We start from the raw sequence: 17,702 nt of genomic DNA, 5'->3' as shown, positions 1-17,702 counted from the left end.
TTTACATTGAGCAGTAACAATATTTGTATTGTGTGGATGAACATATGTACGTTGTAGATTTTAGTTGTTTTGCTTCTTCTTTTTTTTATCCCCTGGGCAGTGTAGACAATAATACAACGTAGGTTTTATGTGTTTCTTATTCTGCAAAATCTGTTCTCACTTGTTTCAATAACGTCTTGAAAATGCTAAATGCCTTTTCTTTACATTTACAGCATAAACGAACAAGCCATTACATGTGTCATCCCTTTACATTATGCACACTTTATAATGACAACCAAATGTGGTATGACACTTATTTATTGTTTTTTTGGAACACAATAAAATAACATTACAGAAATACTATAACTTCTGTAAGATATACAACATATAAAATCACCATAAACAATCAGGAATCAGAAACACTTTGTCGTTTCACTTCATGCACTTGCGTCCATGAAGTGAAACGAAACGCCGTTTCCCCCACAGCAGTACAACACAAAGACAAAAACTACGGTAACACTTTAGTATGGGGAACATAAAAAAACTTAATTACTAGTGAATTAGTAATGATCAAGATGTCACTTTAGTATGGGGAACATATTCTAAGTAACAAAAACTTAATTTAGAGTGATTTAACACTATGAACACTTGTAGTGTTGTGTGTTGTTATGTAAGAACAGAGCATATTCATTAAGTGTTAGTAAGGGAGAATACCTCTTCTTGTGGTACTACCACCTTATAAAGGCCATACTAAGCAAAGCATATTGAGATGGTACTACTAATAAGCAATACTTCTGAGGTTATAGAGGGAAAACTCATAGTTAATGGCTTACTGGTTGTATAATAAGGCCATGCAGAATAAGGCATTAATGAGTATGTAATAATGACCAATGAAGAGCCAATATGTTGCTAATTTGCATGCTAATAAGCACCTAATTAATGGTGACTACGTTCCCCGTACTAAAGTGTTACCAAAACTACAAGAACACACATACCCAAACTAACACACATCCCCAAACTAACACATATATCCAACTAAACCAAAAATCACTGTCCAAGGGAATGAACGCCCCCCAGGATGACTGTCAGAACTGCCGGGCTGCACTGGCTAGCAGTTAGCTTAGCCTGCCCCGCTCTCCCAGCCGATCCAGCGCCAGTTCTCCCAGCCGTCAAACAAAGACAAAACTTAGACACAGACGTGGACAAAGACACTGCTTGGACGGTACTGGGTGAGGCCGCCGCAAATGTGAATTCGCACCGCCATCTTCCTGATCCGGAAGCGGAAAAGCGTATTCCAGTAGATATAGGAAGAAAGGAAAGGCATGTCCAGAGATTTCTTGACTGTTCAAGTTCAACTTTATTGTCATTTGTATTTAGAATACATGACATTCTTGTGCTCTGGCTCTCTCTGCCTCAACACAAGGGACAAAAGGACTAAGCCCCCCCCCCCCCCCCAAAAAAAACGTGTACATAGACTATGCACACATGAATTCATACATTACATACACGATATACAGTGTGCAATAACACAACAGTGTAAGGTGCATATGGGTGTATCTGCTGTTCAGCAACCTGACTGCCTGTGGAAAGAGCCTTACTGAGACGGGTGGTGTGTGAGTCGGTGCTCCGGTAACGTTTTTTAGATGGAAGGAGCGAGAATGGCACATGAGCGGGGTGGCTGGTTGTTCGTTCTTTCCTTTTGCGGCGAGTTATGAAGTTGTTGTATTTCCATGCCAATCCTATTAGCCGCTGTCTTTACAGTCCTTTGCAGCAGTCTGCAGTCCTGAGCAGTCGGGTTGTCAGACCACACTGTGATACAGCCTGTCAAGACTCTCTCCATGGTACTGAGATGAACGTTCCTAAGAGTTTTGGTACTCATACCAAACCTCTGATATACCTTCTTGAGGACGCAATTCTTGTTGAGAGACCATGTGAGGGCATTAGCGCGGGAAGCGGGGGGGCTGCAGCTCCCCCTAGTGGCGGATGCAGCCCCCCCAGTAGTGGCAGCAGGTGGCTGTGTAACATCTTAGCCCCAACAGTATGCCTAACTTTTCCTAACATACAACCTTCGACTACTACTACTACTACTACTTTCGGCTGCTCCCGTTAGGGGGCGCCACAGCGGATCATCCGTTTCCATCTCTTCCTGTCCTCTGCATCTTCCTCTGTCTCACCAGCCACCTGAATGTTCTCATCACCACATTCATAATCCTCCTCTTTGGCCGTCCTCTTCTCCTCTTCCCTGGCAGCTCCATATTCAGCATCCTTCTCCCAGTATACCCAGCATCTCTCCTCCACACATGTCCAAGCCATCTCCATCTTGTCTCTCTTGCTTTGTCTCCAAACTGTCCAACCTGAGCTGTCCCTCTAATATAGTCGTTCCTAATCCTGTCCTTCTTCATCACTCCCAGTGAAAATCTTACCATCTTCACCTCCACCTCTGCAGGCTCTCCCCAACCTGCACCCTACTTTCGCTACAGATCACAATCTCATCCGCAAACATCATAGTCCACAGAGACTCCTGTCTGATCTCGTCCGTCAACCTGTCCATCACCACTGTAAAAAAGGAAAGGGCTCAGAGCCGATCCTTGATGTAATCCCACCTCCACCTTGAACCCATCTGTCATTCCAACCACACACCTCACCACTGTCACACTTCCCCATACATATCCTGCACCACTCCTACATACTTCTCTGCCACTCCCGACTTCCTCATACAATAACCACACCTCCTCTCTCAGCACCCTGTCATATGCTTTCTCTAAACCCACAAAGACACAATATACCTCCTTCTGACCTTCTCTATACTTCTCCATCAACATTCTCAGAGCAAACATCACATCTGTGGTGCTCTTTCCTGCCATGAAACCATACTGCTGCTCACTCTAGTTAATGGCCACAGCCATATTTGACCATGAAACTGGTCGTTGGTTTCGGTCGTTAGGCCCTGTATAGTGTATAAGGGCGAGGACACCTGCAGTCAGTTGAGACTGCAGATGTCCCTTAGTGGAGTGATGAAAGGTATCTGTCAGTAAGTGTGTCCAGATGAACTGATTCAACCTTCTTTGAGATTCTGACGTACTAGGTATTGTTCTGTTCAAGGTGTACTGCAGCAGTATGGAGGGCAGTTGAGAAACTGTCATCTACAGATCTGTTGGAGCAGTAGGCAAACTGTTCTGGGCGACAGGAAGGTTATATTTTATATATGATATGATCAATCATTCCAGGCACTTCATAATAACAGATGTCAAAGTAACAGGCTGGTAATCATCAAGAGACAGTGGAACCACACACAATGACAGCGACAGCTTAACAATGTCAGTAAAAAGGCCGCTCTGATGGCCGAGCAGAATAAACCGCCGTTCTTGTAGTCCGCTCGTCACGTGGCTGGGAGGTTCCTATACCAGACCCGCCATAACCGGTCACGGCTAGAGCGTCCACGGGGTAAGGCATTCATTAGGCCACCCTTACCCGAGGGATAGTGGGTGTAGATCGGTGTAGCGTTCGGGGACTCCTCGTTCTCCAGCGACCCCTCTGGCCCATCCGGGCGCCTGCAGCCAAGCAGCCGAAAGCATTCTCCCTACGTCTACTTCGCGGCCTGAAGGTGATGCGATCCATGCGAGGAGGCTTCAGCGTGTAAACTAGCGAGAGCAGCCGACACGAGTTTGAAGGAAGCTGGTGTTACGACTATCTCCTTCCTGTGGAAACGTGAGCCAGGGGAGTTATTCCACAAGAGTTCCAGCCATATGCCATTGGGTTAATCTGGTGGGATAAGGGGAAAAACTAGAATTTTTTTTTTTTAAAGTCAGTAAAAACCAGGCGTCCGGGTGGCATGGCGGTCTACTCCGTTCCCTACCAACACGGGGATCGTCGGTTCGAATCCCCGTGTTACCTCCGGCTTGGTTGGGCGTCCCTACAGACACAGCTGGCCGTGTCTGCGGGTGGGAAGCCGGATGTGGGTATGTGTCCTGGTCACTGCACTAGCGCCTCCTCTGGTCAGTCGGGGCGCCTGTTCGGGGGGGGGGGAACTGGGGGGAATAGTGTGATCCTCCCACACGCTACGTCCCCCTGGTGAAACTCCTCACTGTCAGGTGAAAAGAAGCAGCTGGTGACTCCACCTGTATGGGAGGAGGCATGTGGTAGTCTGCAGCCCTCCCAGGATCAGCAGAGGAGGTGGAGCAGTGACTGCAACGGCTCAGAAGAGTGGGGTAATTGGCTGGGTACAATTGGGGAGAAACTAAAGGGGGGTGGGGGGGGGGGTAAAAAAAAACAAAGTCAGTAAAAAGGTGGGATAGCTGAGTGTGACATGCCTTGAGGACACAGGAAGGGATGGCGTGTGGGCCAGCAGCTTTACCAACCTTCACACTTTTAAACTTTTACTCACATCATCTTCTGTCACCTGCAGGTCAACCTCATCGGGTGGGCACTGGGCTGCTGTCACAGGGTCCAAGTGGTGAGCTTCCAGGCGGGCATAAAAGTTGTTAAGCTCATCTGGGAGAAAGGTGGCAGAGGTGTTGATAGCCACACTGGGTTTAGAGTTATAGTTCGTAATCGCCTGCAGCCTCCTCCACATGTGCCGTGAGTCACAGCCACTGTTGTCACTTTCCAGTCTGTCCCTATGTGGACTTTTAGAGACTTTGATGGCTCGCCTTAAGTCATGCCTGGATTTTTTTGTAGCATTCCTTGTCCCCCTATTTAAAAGCAGTGGTATGCTCCGTCAACCTCAGGCGAATGTCGCTGTTAATCCAGTATACTCATCCAAACTCGAGGCTGAGTCCTTGAAGACTGACCAGTCTGTTGATTCCCACCTCCCTGAAGTTTGGACTTGTGTTCTGTAGTCCAGCACTGCACTGTCCTCGCAGTGGGCTGCATGCACTTTCTGCTTGTAGGCAGGAAGCCAGAGCACTGACAGGTGGTCGGATTCCCCAAAGTGAGGTTGTGGGATAGACCTGTAAATGCCTTGACCGTGGAGGAACAGTGGTCGAGAGTCTTACTGCCTCTGGTTGGGCAGGTGACATGTTGGTAAAACTTTGGTAGCACAGATTTCAGGTTACAGTGGTTGAAGTCCCCCGCCACAACTGAAATGGCTCCAGGGTGGAGGTTCTCCTGCCTGCTAATGGCTCCATACAGGTCGTCGAGGGCTGCAGCGGCGGTAGTTTGCAGCGGTATGTAGACTGCAGTTACCAACATGCAGGGGGAGACCGAATGGTCTGCACCTTATAGTTAGTTGTTCCAACAGAACAGGACTGAGAGACTATTTCAGTGTCAGCACACCATGACTTGTTAACAGAGAAGCATACACCACCTCCCTTTACCCTGCCAGTAGTCGTCATGGAACGGTCCCAATCCCATCCGGTGTACCAGGGCCCGGCCAAGTCTCAGGAAAGCACAACACACAACTGTCCTTCATGTCCTTTGAGAGCTTATTTGGCAATGAAGCTCGTCCTGCTTGTTGTCGAGGGACTGAACGTTGGACAGCTGTATGCTGGAAATCGGGGGTCGGGTAGGAAGGAGGCCGTTGTCGACTCACCAGGGCGCCACGTCGTTTACACCGCCTACGGCAGTGCAGTCTGCGGCCATTACTGCACGGTGGTATCTGTTTGTTGTTGTCGGCGAGTCCTTTATGCGTATAACACGAAGACAAACAACAAAGGGGGAGTAGATCGTAGCGAGTCACCATGGTATGGCGCCATCTTTGATCTCATCCATTGGTTATGAACACAGGGAGGTCCGTGTTTTTGGTCGTAGCCTTTTCTACTTGTCGTCCTTTTCTTGGCGTGATCAGCAGTGCAAGCTGTTGTAGGTATGGGTGGAACTGGACATTTTGGCTGCACTTCCTCTGCCATTCTTGTGTGACTAACTCGCTAGCTTTAGCCTTGCCTAGCCTTGTGGAAGACTCTGGTCACACGCAGCGAGTACCCAGGCACAGTGCGCGTGGGTAGGTCTGTAGACAGGCAGGTAGGCCGTCCACTCATTCTATGTGGACCGAATGAAGTCATTGGCCAGGCTTGATACAGGCCTGCGACACCTGCAACAAGTACAGCAAAAAATGCTTCTATAATAAAATTGTGGACGGCACGGTGGCACAGTGGTTAGCACGGTCGCCTCACAGCAAGAAGGTCCTGGGTTCGAGCCCCGGGGTAGTCCAACCTTGGGGGTCGTCCCGGGTCGTCCTCTGTGTGGAGTTTGCATGATCTCCCCGTGTCTGTGTGGGTTTCCTCTGGGGGTTCTGGTTTCCTCCCACAGTCCAAAGACATGTAGGTCAGGTGACTCGGCCGTACTAAACTGTCCCTAGGTGTGTGTGTGTGTGTGTGTGTGTGTGTGTGTGTGTGTGTGTCACCTAAACTGACCAGGCGTACAAACAGATACACAACACGTTATTAACACACAACTAACTGATGTCACCTGACCAGGCGTACATACAGATACACAACACGTTATTAACACACGTCTAACTGACGTCACCTGACCAGGCGTACATACAGACACACAACACGTTATTAACACACAACTAACTGACGTCACCTGACCAGGCGTACATACAGATACACAACACGTTATTAACACACAACTAACTGACGTCACCTGACCAGGCGTACATACAGATACACAACACGTTATTAACACACGTCTAACTGACGTCACCTGACCAGGCGTACAAACAGATACACAACACGTTACGTTATTAACACACGTCTAAGTGTCGTGATTAAACAGACACTATGTTGTTTCTGTGTCTCCCTCTCTCTCGTTGTGGTAACGTGTTCTCAACAAGTCCTGCAGCTCCCACCTCCATGTAGGTGGTGTGTTGCTACCCTGCAGCGCTGCTCGTTATGGAGTGACGGTGTCAAAGTAAGCAAACTCGGCTTTTACAGGAGTATAAATACTTCTGCACTCCCCCATCTCCTGGCTCGTCGTGTTTTTTTTTTTACCCCCTTTTCTCCCCGGTTGTATCCAGCCAATCATCCCAGTCTTCCGAGCCATGCCGGTTGCTGCTCCACCCCCTCTGGTGATCCAGGGAGCCAGCAGTTTTATTCCTAGGGTGAATCGGGAAAGTTCCCGCCTTCAGGCACTAGGATGGCCAGATCTGCCTGTCAGTCAACTTTCCGGATTCATCCTAGGGGAACTTTCCGGATTCATTCGGGGGAACTTTTCGGATTCATTTTAGGAAAAAATATTTGCATCCGGGGAGAGCTGCAGACTACCACATGCCTCCTCCCATACATGTGGAGTCACCAGCCGCTTCTTTTCACCTGACAGTGAGGAGTTTTACCAGGGGGACGTAGCGCCCTGGCCAACCAGAGGAGGCGCTAGTGCAGCGACCAGGACACATACCCACATCCAGCTTCCCACCTGCAGACACGACCAGTTGTGTCTGCAGGGACGCCCGACCAAGCCGGAGGTAACACGGGGATTCGAACCGTAGATCCCCGTGTTGGTAGGCAATGGAATAGACCGCCACACCACCCGGGCGCCCTGGCTCGTCGCTTTTTAATTGGTAACGAAGGTCAAAGGTCATATGATGACAAGGCACCCGAGACACCAGATTGTCGTTATTTACATGACCACTAGAGGTCGCTTAACTTTAAAATGTAACTGTAGGTCATAATAAGCTGCTTGTACAAACGACCCATGGGGTGGTTTTTGGGTGGACGACAGGTTGTCCTCTCTCCGTCTGTCTCTGTGTCTGTCTCTCCGTCTGTCTCTGTGTCTGTCTGTGTCTCTGTCTCTGTGTCTGTCTCTGTGTCTGTCTCTCCGTCTGTCTCTGTGTCTGTCTCTGTGTCTGTCTGTGTCTCTGTCTCTGTGTCTGTCTCTGTGTCTGTCTCTGTCTCTGTCTCTGTGTCTGTCTCTCCGTCTGTCTCTGTGTCTGTCTGTGTCTCTGTCTCTGTGTCTGTCTCTGTGTCTGTCTCTGTGTCTGTCTCTGTGTCTGTCTCTCCGTCTGTCTCTGTGTCTGTCTCTGTGTCTGTCTCTCCGTCTGTCTCTGTCTCTCCGTCTGTCTCTGTGTCTGTCTGTGTCTCTGTCTCTGTCTCTGTCTCTGTGTCTGTCTCTGTGTCTGTCTCTCCGTCTGTCTCTGTGTCTGTCTCTGTGTCTGTCTCTCCGTCTGTCTCTGTCTCTCCGTCTGTCTTTGTCTGTCTGTGTCTCTGTCTCTGTGTCTGTCTCTGTCTGTGTCTGTGTCTCTTGTCTCTGTCTCTGTCTCTGTGTCTGTCTCTGTCTGTGTCTCTTGTCTCTGTCTCTGTGTCTGTCTCTGTGTCTGTCTCTCCGTCTGTCTCTGTGTCTGTCTCTGTGTCTGTCTCTGTGTCTGTCTCTGTGTCTGTCTCTGTGTCTCTTGTCTCTGTCTCTGTGTCTGTCTCTGTGTCTGTCTCTGTGTCTGTCTCTCCGTCTGTCTCTGTGTCTGTCTCTGTGTCTGTCTCTGTGTCTGTCTCTCCGTCTGTCTCTGTGTCTGTCTCTGTGTCTGTCTCTCCGTCTGTCTCTGTCTCTCCGTCTGTCTTTGTCTGTCTGTGTCTCTGTCTCTGTGTCTGTCTCTGTCTGTGTCTGTGTCTCTTGTCTCTGTCTCTGTGTCTCTGTCTCTGTGTCTGTCTCTGTGTCTGTCTCTCCGTCTGTCTCTGTGTCTGTCTCTGTGTCTGTCTCTGTGTCTGTCTCTCCGTCTGTCTCTGTGTCTGTCTCTGTGTCTGTCTCTCCGTCTGTCTCTGTCTCTCCGTCTGTCTTTGTCTGTCTGTGTCTCTGTCTCTGTGTCTGTCTCTGTCTGTGTCTCTGTCTCTTGTCTCTGTCTCTGTGTCTCTGTCTCTGTGTCTCTGTCTCTGTGTCTGTCTCTGTGTCTGTCTCTGTCTCTGTCTCTGTCTCTGTGTCTCTGTCTCTGTCTCTGTGTCCTTTCCTGCTTCTCGTTCTGTCTGTGTTACTCCGACACTGACGGCACACTGGACACATGATGCATCTCCAGTCCATCTAACTGTTGTAATGCAACAAACCTGGGTGTTAATTATGAACGTTAACCCTCCACCCCCCCACCCCCACCCCCACCCCCACCCCCATGTGTGTCTGTCAGTCTGTCTGCCAGGGACGTTCGGTCTGGACTGTAACCAGGTCTGTCAGTGTTCAGAGACCAACCAGCTCTGTGATCCGGTGTCGGGCTCCTGTTACTGCGCTCCGGGCTTTCTCGGCCCTAAATGTGACCAAGGTGAGTGCAGGACTCTTGTCTTACAAGCAGATTCATTTGGGCGTTACTGCAGCGCCCCCTGCTGGTCTAAAACTTCACCTAGGGTTGTGTCATGCTGTGGGTTGGTTCCGGTCTTTTAAGGCGGTGTTCCTGTACTGAAACATATCAGAGAGGCAGTGTTCTGTCATGTTGCTGTACAGTCAAGTTCTGTATTTCCGTTCTGTCACCTCCCGCGGTGAGTTCTACTTCCTGTTTCCCTTTTGTTACGTCCTCCTGTTGAAGTAAAGGACATACAGGTCCCACTGTCAGTCAAGTTCAAACCACACTTTATTTTCATTTCATTTCCTCCACACTGGAATTTCTTTTCCCAAACTCTTGGATTTTCCCCCTTTTTCTTCCCAATTGTACCCGTCCAACTACCCCACTCTTCTGAGCCGTCCCGGTCTCTGCTCCACCCCCTCTGCTGCTGCACCCCCTCTGCTGATCCGGGGAGGGCTGCAGACTACCACATGCCTCCTCCCATACACGTGGAGTCACCAGCCGCTTCTTTTCACCTGACAGTGAGGAGTTTCACCAGGGGGACGTAGCACATGGGAGGATCATGCTATTCCCCCAGTTCCCCCTCCCCTCCTGAACAGTCGCCCCAACCGACCACAGGAGGCGCTAGTGTAGCGACCGGGACACATACCCACATCTGGCTTCCCACCCGCAACACGGCCAATTGTTTCTGTAGGGGGCGCCCAACCAAGGCGGAGGCAACATGGGGATTCGAACCAGCGATCCCCATGTTGGTAGCCAACGGAATAGACCACCATGCCACCCAGGTGCCCTTCCCAAACTCTTTAAGCTGGGCACAACATTTGGTTGTGTGTAAAAATGAATCAATAATCAATACATTTGAAGTAACTGATGCCCAGTCTGCACCCTGGTCTGCTCATGTTCCTACTATCTATAATCTATAAGTAATATTATATATATATATATATGTGTGTGTGTGTGTGTGTGTGTGTGTGTGTGTGTGTGTGTGTGTGTGTGTGTGTATGTATGTATGTATACATATTGTGTATAAGTATATATAATATAAGTATATATATAAGTATATATAGTAATATAGTAATATAATATAAGTATATATATATAAGTATGTGTATATATAGTAATATGATATAATTATATATAAGTATATATATAAGAACACGAACACGAACACACACACACACACACATATATATATATATAAGTATATGTAATATAAGTATATATGTAAGTATATATGGTAATATAATAAACGTTATATTTAACAAATGTTCCCATGAATCCTAGAAAATCTGGAAAAGTGTGGACCAGTTTTCCAGTCATGGAAACACCTGGGAAATGCTAAGCTTGATCAGATATCCCGGTAATATTACTGAGGTCATGGGAAGTGGAGTTCGGTGATGACGTCTGACTTTGACCCGCTGGTGTCTCGTGTTTTGCTCCTCGTGTGTCTGTGCGGAGATGTGACGCCGGTCCAAAGTCCACGTCGAGACTGTGAGACGTCCCCTGATACTTCCCACTGAGTAATATGACCTTCTGTCTGCAGCGCCTGGCGGGGATACCCAGGGTAAAGTCCTGGAAAAGTCCTGGAAAGGGATGTCCTGAAGGGGGCGGGAGCTCTCGGTGCTGCTGACCTCGCAGCAGCGGTGCTGTGGGTGATTGACATGTCATGAGATCTCGGAGACGTGCTGACGCTGGGCCGTGTGTTTCAGAGTGTGGCGAGGGACGTTACGGACCAAACTGTGACCGCAAGTGTCGGTGTCAAAACGGAGGAAGGTGTGTCCCGACCACCGGCGCCTGTGACTGTCCAGCCGGCTTCATAGGAGCACACTGCAATATCCGTGAGTCCGTCTGGATTAAGTATCTGTGAGTAAAGACTGTGCAGCTTTGTGACTGACTGGTCCGGTGTGTCGAGGTGGTCGGTGGTTCTCCACGCTGCCTCACAACAAGGAGGTCCGGCTTTTGAACCGAACCATCTGGAGTCTCAATGCCCCCCCCCCCCTGTGTTTGTGTGGCTTTCCTCCTGCGTTAATGCAAAAAAATAAAAATGAACACACCCAAACTAAAATGGCGGCACTCTTGTACACGTTTGGGTCCCTGATGCTCCGGTCAGAGCAGAAAGCTCAGCCTTTACAGGAGGTGTCAGATTTAACTTCAGTATTGCAGAAACGGACCTTCGGATGCTCACAACACCCAACTGGTTCTTATCTCCCCTCAAACACAAGTTATTGTGTACATGAAAACAGCTTCCTCTGGGTTTGTCTCGGGTGGCACGGAGGCACACTGGTTAGCACGGTCGCCTCACAGCAAGAAGGTCCTGGGTTCGAGCCCCGGGGTAGTCCAATCTTGGGGGTCGTCCCGGGTCGTCCTCTGTGTGGAGTGTGCATGTTCTCCCCGTGTCTGTGTGGGTTTCCTCCGAGGGCTCCGGTTTCCTCCCACAGTCCAAAGACCTGTAGGTCAGGTGGATCAGCCGTACTAAACTGTCTCTAGGTGTGAATGTGTGTGTGTGTGTGTGTGCGTGTGTGTGTGCGTGTGTGTGTGCGTGTGCGTGTGCGTGTGTGTGTGTGAGTGAGTGAACCCTGTGATGGCCTGGTGGCCTGTCCAGGGTGTCTCCCCGCCTGCCGCCCAATGGCTGCTGGGATAGGCTCCAGCATCCCCACGACCCTGAGAGCAGGATAAGCGGCTTGGATAATGGATGGATGATGGATGATGGATGGATGGGTGATGGGTGGACAGCCTTGGTCCAGGTTAATAGATGGATGGATGATGGATGGATGGATGGATGGATAGACAGCCTTGGTCCAGGTTAATGGATCAATGGATGGATGGATGGATGGATGGGCAGCCTTGGTCCAGGTTAATAGATGGATGGATGGATGGATGGATGGATGGACAGCCTTGGTCCAGGTTAATAGATGGATGGATGATGGATGGATGGATGGATGGATGGACAGCCTTGGTCCAGGTTAATGGATGGATGTATGGATGATGGATGGATGGATGGATGGATGGATGGACAGCCTTGGTCCAGGTTAATGGATGGATGTATGGATGATGGATGGATGGATGGATAGATGGATGGACAGCCTTGGTCCAGGTTAATAGATGGATGGATGATGGATGGATGATGGATGGATGGATGGATGGATGGATAGACAGCCTTGGTCCAGGTTAATAGATGGATGGATGGATGGATGGATGGATGGACAGCCTTGGTCCAGGTTAATGGCTGGATGGATGGATGATGGATGGATGGATGGATGGATGGACAACCTTGGTCCAGGTTACTTTCAGAGAGCCCTATGGAGGCCCAACATGAAATGAAAGGTGTTTAGTTTGTTTGTCTGTTGTGGTGGAAATAGTGACAACATCATTTTTGACTATTTCACAACCAGACTGGTAGTTTTCTCTACTGTGAGGTTTATTGTCCTGATGAGGTCTTTCTGTCCAGCCTGAACCCTGACCCCGTAGAGCCCTGGGTGGTCTGCAGGACGTGAGGGTGACTAGTTTTAGAAAAACTGAACCAGTATGGACCTGGTCCTGAGTGAGCATCTTGAAGGTCTCAGTTTCATCTCAGACTTCACAGCATAGTGACCTGGACTTGGACAGAGTGGACTTGGATAGACTGGACTTGGACAGAGTGGACTTGGACAGAGTGGACTTGGATAGACTGGACTTGGACAGAGTGGACTTGGACAGAGTGGACTCGTTGTCATGTTTTAAATCTGGTCGAGCACAAGACTTCAACTTACTTGGTTAAATTTAAGAAGTGAATGTCAAACTCCCCCGAGGAGATCAATAAAGTACAGCCTGTGTCTTGTGTTTAGCGTTATTATTATTAATCACTTCATGTCTCTGAAACAACAGGAAGCAGAAAAGCTGAAATAAATACTGACTTCCTGTGACTGTTTTTTATTTAATTGGGCCTTTTGTTTAACCAGGGAAGAAACTCACTGAAATTAAAAATCGTTTTTGCAATGGTAACTACTGGACTTGTACTGTCCTGGTGTCAGTGCTAAAGACTGGTTCTGGACTTGGGTGGTCTTCACTACAGTCTGACGTGCTGGGACGGACTCCAGACCACTTTGACCCTGGCTTGTGTTAAGCAGGTGTAGTTGACGGATGGGTGGATGTGACTGACTAATGGGTGGTGTGTTATGTACCGACAGCCTGCCCGCCGGGCCGCTATGGACCGGACTGTGCCGGCGTGGCGCTGTGTGGAGACGGGGCCCGGAACGACCCGGCGTCCGGCCGGTGTGTGTGTCAGCCCGGCAGGAGAGGAGAGGACTGCGGGCAGGGTGAGTTCTCAGCCAGCAGGTGGTGCTGTGTACCGACACACGGCACACGCCGACACAAGATACAGAATCTCAGACCTTGCTTGATTCAGACTCACACGTAGGTCTGTATTAAGATAAGATACAACACAGGACAACACAAAAATACAGCTAACAGCAGGTGACAAGTCCACACTGATTAAAACCTACACACACACACACACACACACAGACACACACACAGACACACACACGTGTTCCAGTGTTCCCAGAAACAAGAGAGTACCTGGTGCCCCTGTGTGTAGGCTCAGCTAGCAGCGTTATAACGACGTTCTCAGTATGCCGGGTGCTGCACACCCGGCATACTGAGGCGCTGTGAGATGATTGGCTGAGGAAGTACAAGCAGGGCCCCTACCCATGCAGGGTTACGATGACAGTCTGCAGGATGAGGACTGGTCTGGGAACAGCCCCACCACACATCCCGTCTTACACTCTTCTAGCTCTGTAGACAGATCATCCGTGTACACACTGAAGAGAGCAGCGACAGTGTTCCACCTCGTCGGACCCACTGGTCGCTGGGAAGGGTGCAGACATACTCTTACCCCACCCGACTCGCATGGTTGGATATGAACACCAACAGCACAAGGTCCTGATCAGAGAAGAGGGACCCCTGGCTGCTGTAGTCTAACCAACAGTTTACCACGATTAACTCCGTAGAAGCTTTGACACAAGATATCTGTTCTGTTTCTAAACGAAAATACACTTTGCTATGTCGACATGTCGCTCCACATGTTTATAAGTGTTCATAATCACCTGCAGGCTGCTCTCAGTCTGTAAGTCAGGTCTTCACACCAGGTTCCCCTGTCTGTCGGACACGATGTCACAGTGTTAAACTCTTCCAGTTTCATTCAGCACACGCTTTCATCCAGACCAGCATACACGTGAGAGTTAACACAACACAAGCAAGGATCTAGTCAGGAGGACACAACGCAAGTCAGTGTAAAAAAAAAACACAGGTTCAAGTCCGACAGGACGTAGGTGTCAACAGGTGGTGCACAAAGGCGACCCCCCACGGGGGACCTACAGAAGAGTCTGGCTCGTGACTTGGGGCCCCGTTGTGGCAGAAGTGCCAGGCACAGTTATTTTACTGTCTCCCTGCACCTCGCCGTGCAAAACATGGAGCTCAGCGGTTGGAGGAGCAGGAGGCAGGAGTTAATACTGCCGTCACCTCACACCTGCTTACATCATGTGTGTGATGTCATGTAGGACAGGCAGGAACTCTCCTGATCCTACGGTAGGACAGAGTCTGTGTGGACCTTTGATCTGAGTGTGTGTGTGTGTGTGTGTGTGTGTCTTCAGGCTGTGCGTCCGGCTGGTTCGGTGTGGACTGCCTCCATCGGTGTAACTGCAGTAACGGAGGTGTGTGTGACGTGGTGACGGGGGATTGTTCGTGTGGTCTGGGCTGGACCGGTACACACTGTGAGACAGGTCGGCCACAACACAACAATAACACACAACATGTCATCTTTTAATGTACCATAACGATCTCTCTGTTTACTATGAACCGAGTAGTAGTTGAATGAATCTGATTTGTATGTAGTTCACTGTTTTACATTTTAAACCAGTGTTATTTCACCTCAGTATACCTCTAAGGTTCATGTTAAAGGTTTTTTTTGGGGGGGGGGTTCCTCTAATGTTCATGTTAAAGGTTTTTTTTGGGGGGGGGGTTCCTCTAATGTTCATGTTAAAGGTTTTTTTGGGGGGAAGGTTTCCTCTAATGTTCATGTTAAAGGTTTTTTGGGGGAAGGTTTCCTCTAATGTTCATGTTAAAGGTTTTTTGGGGGGGAAGGTTTCCTCTAATGTTCATGTTAAAGGTTTTTTGGGGGGGAGGTTTCCTCTAAGGTTCATGTTAAAGGTTTTTTTTGGGGGGAAGGTTTCCTCTAATGTTCATTTTAAAGGTTTTTTTTGGGGGGAAGGTTTCCTCTAATGTTCATGTTAAAGGTTTTTTAGGGGGGGGGTTCCTCTAATGTTCATGTTAAAGGTTTTTTAGGGGGGAAGGTTTCCTCTAATGTTCATGTTAAAGGTTTTTTGGGGGGGGGTTTCCTCTAATGTTCATGTTAAAGGTTTTTTGGGGGGAAGGTTTCCTCTAATGTTCATGTTAAAGGTTTTTTGGGGGAAGGTTTCCTCTAATGTTCATGTTAAAGGTTTTTTGGGGGGAAGGTTTCCTCTAATGTTCATGTTAAAGGTTTTTTGGGGGAAGGTTTCCTCTAATGTTCATGTTAAAGGTTTTTTGGGGGGAAGGTTTCCTCTAATGTTCATGTTAAAGGTTTTTTGGGGGGAAGGTTTCCTCTAATGTTCATGCTAAAGGTTTTTTTGGGGGGGGGTTTCCTCTAATGTTCATGCTAAAGGTTTTTTGGGGGGAAGGTTTCCTCTAATGTTCATGCTAAAGGTTTTTTGGGGGGAAGGTTTCCTCTAATGTTCATGTTAAAGGTTTTTTTGGGGGTAAGGTTTCCTCTAATGTTCATGTTAAAGGTTTTTTGGGGGGAAGGTTTCCTCTGATGTTCATGCTAAAGGTTTTTTGGGGGGAAGGTTTCCTCTAATGTTCATGTTAAAGGTTTTTTGGGGGGAAGGTTTCCTCTAATGTTCATGCTAAAGGTTTTTTGGGGGGAAGGTTTCCTCTAATGTTCATGCTAAAGGTTTTTTTGGGGGAAGGTTTCCTCTAATGTTCATGTTAAAGGTTTTTTTTGGGGGGGGGGTTTCCTCTAATGTTCATGTTAAAGGTTTTTTGGGGGGAAGGTTTCCTCTAATGTTCATGCTAAAGGTTTTTTGGGGGGAAGGTTTCCTCTAATGTTCATGCTAAAGGTTTTTTGGGGGAAGGTTTCCTCTAATGTTCATGCTAAAGGTTTTTTGGGGGGAAGGTTTCCTCTAATGTTCATGCTAAAGGTTTTTTTGGGGGGAAGGTTTCCTCTAATGTTCATGTTAAAGGTTTTTTTGGGGGGGGGTTTCCTCTAATGTTCATGTTAAAGGTTTTTTGGGGGGAAGGTTTCCTCTAATGTTCATGCTAAAGGTTTTTTGGGGGAAGGTTTCCTCTAATGTTCATGCTAAAGGTTTTTTGGGGGTAAGGTTTCCTCTAATGTTCATGCTAAAGGTTTTTTTGGGGGGAAGGTTTCCTCTAATGTTCATGTTAAAGGTTTTTTGGGGGGAAGGTTTCCTCTAATGTTCATGCTAAAGGTTTTTTTGGGGGGGGGAAGGTTTCCTCTAATGTTCATGTTAAAGGTTTTTTGGGGGGAAGGTTTCCTCTAATGTTCATGCTAAAGGTTTTTTTTGGGGGGGGGGTTTCCTCTAATGTTCATGTTAAAGGTTTTTTGGGGGAAGGTTTCCTCTAATGTTCATGCTAAAGGTTTTTTGGGGGGGGGGTTCCTCTAATGTTCATGTTAAAGGTTTTTTGGGGGAAGGTTTCCTCTAATGTTCATGTTAAAGGTTTTTTTTGGGGGAAGGTTTCCTCTAATGTTCATGTTAAAGGTTTTTTGGGGGGAAGGTTTCCTCTAATGTTCATGTTAAAGGTTTTTTGGGGGGAAGGTTTCCTCTAATGTTCATGTTAAAGGTTTTTTGGGGGGAAGGTTTCCTCTGATGTTCATGCTAAAGGTTTTTTGGGGGGAAGGTTTCCTCTAATGTTCATGTTAAAGGTTTTTTTGGGGGAAGGTTTCCTCTAATGTTCATGCTAAAGGTTTTTTGGGGGGGAGGTTTCCTCTAATGTTCATGTTAAAGGTTTTTTGGGGGAAGGTTTCCTCTAATGTTCATGTTAAAGGTTTTTTGGGGGGGGGAGGTTTCCTCTAATGTTCATGCTAAAGGTTTTTTGGGGGAAGGTTTCCTCTAATGTTCATGCTAAAGGTTTTTTGGGGGGGGGTTCCTCTAATGTTCATGTTAAAGGTTTTTTGGGGGAAGGTTTCCTCTAATGTTCATGTTAAAGGTTTTTTTTGGGGGAAGGTTTCCTCTAATGTTCATGTTAAAGGTTTTTTGGGGGGAAGGTTTCCTCTAATGTTCATGCTAAAGGTTTTTTGGGGGGAACGTTTCCTCTAATGTTCATGCTAAAGGTTTTTTGGGGGGGAAGGTTTCCTCTAATGTTCATGTTAAAGTTTTTTTGGGGGGAAGGTTTCCTCTAATGTTCATGTTAAAGGTTTTTTGGGGGAAGGTTTCCTCTAATGTTCATGTTAAAGGTTTTTTGGGGGGGGGGAGGTTTCCTGTAATGTTCATGTTAA

The 17,702-nt window shown here is 48.0% G+C and overlaps 1 protein-coding gene across 1 annotated transcript in view; it reads left to right on the top strand.

Annotated features, from left to right (window-relative positions):
* Window positions 1-17,702, top strand: part of megf6b (multiple EGF-like-domains 6b) — a 238,777-nt gene that overhangs the window by 209,829 nt on the left and 11,246 nt on the right. Inside the window, exons 30-33 of the mRNA XM_056273072.1 lie at window positions 9,023-9,154; window positions 10,882-11,010; window positions 13,339-13,467; window positions 14,803-14,931. Coding sequence (XP_056129047.1) covers window positions 9,023-9,154; window positions 10,882-11,010; window positions 13,339-13,467; window positions 14,803-14,931 — 519 coding nt within the window. The remainder of the gene's footprint in view (window positions 1-9,022; window positions 9,155-10,881; window positions 11,011-13,338; window positions 13,468-14,802; window positions 14,932-17,702) is intronic.

This window comes from Lampris incognitus, chromosome 2 (assembly GCF_029633865.1).
Source record: "Lampris incognitus isolate fLamInc1 chromosome 2, fLamInc1.hap2, whole genome shotgun sequence".
Classification (NCBI taxonomy): domain Eukaryota; kingdom Metazoa; phylum Chordata; class Actinopteri; order Lampriformes; family Lampridae; genus Lampris; species Lampris incognitus.
The sequence above is the reverse complement of the archived record's forward strand: the minus strand, read 5'-3'. Positions and strand labels throughout refer to the sequence as shown.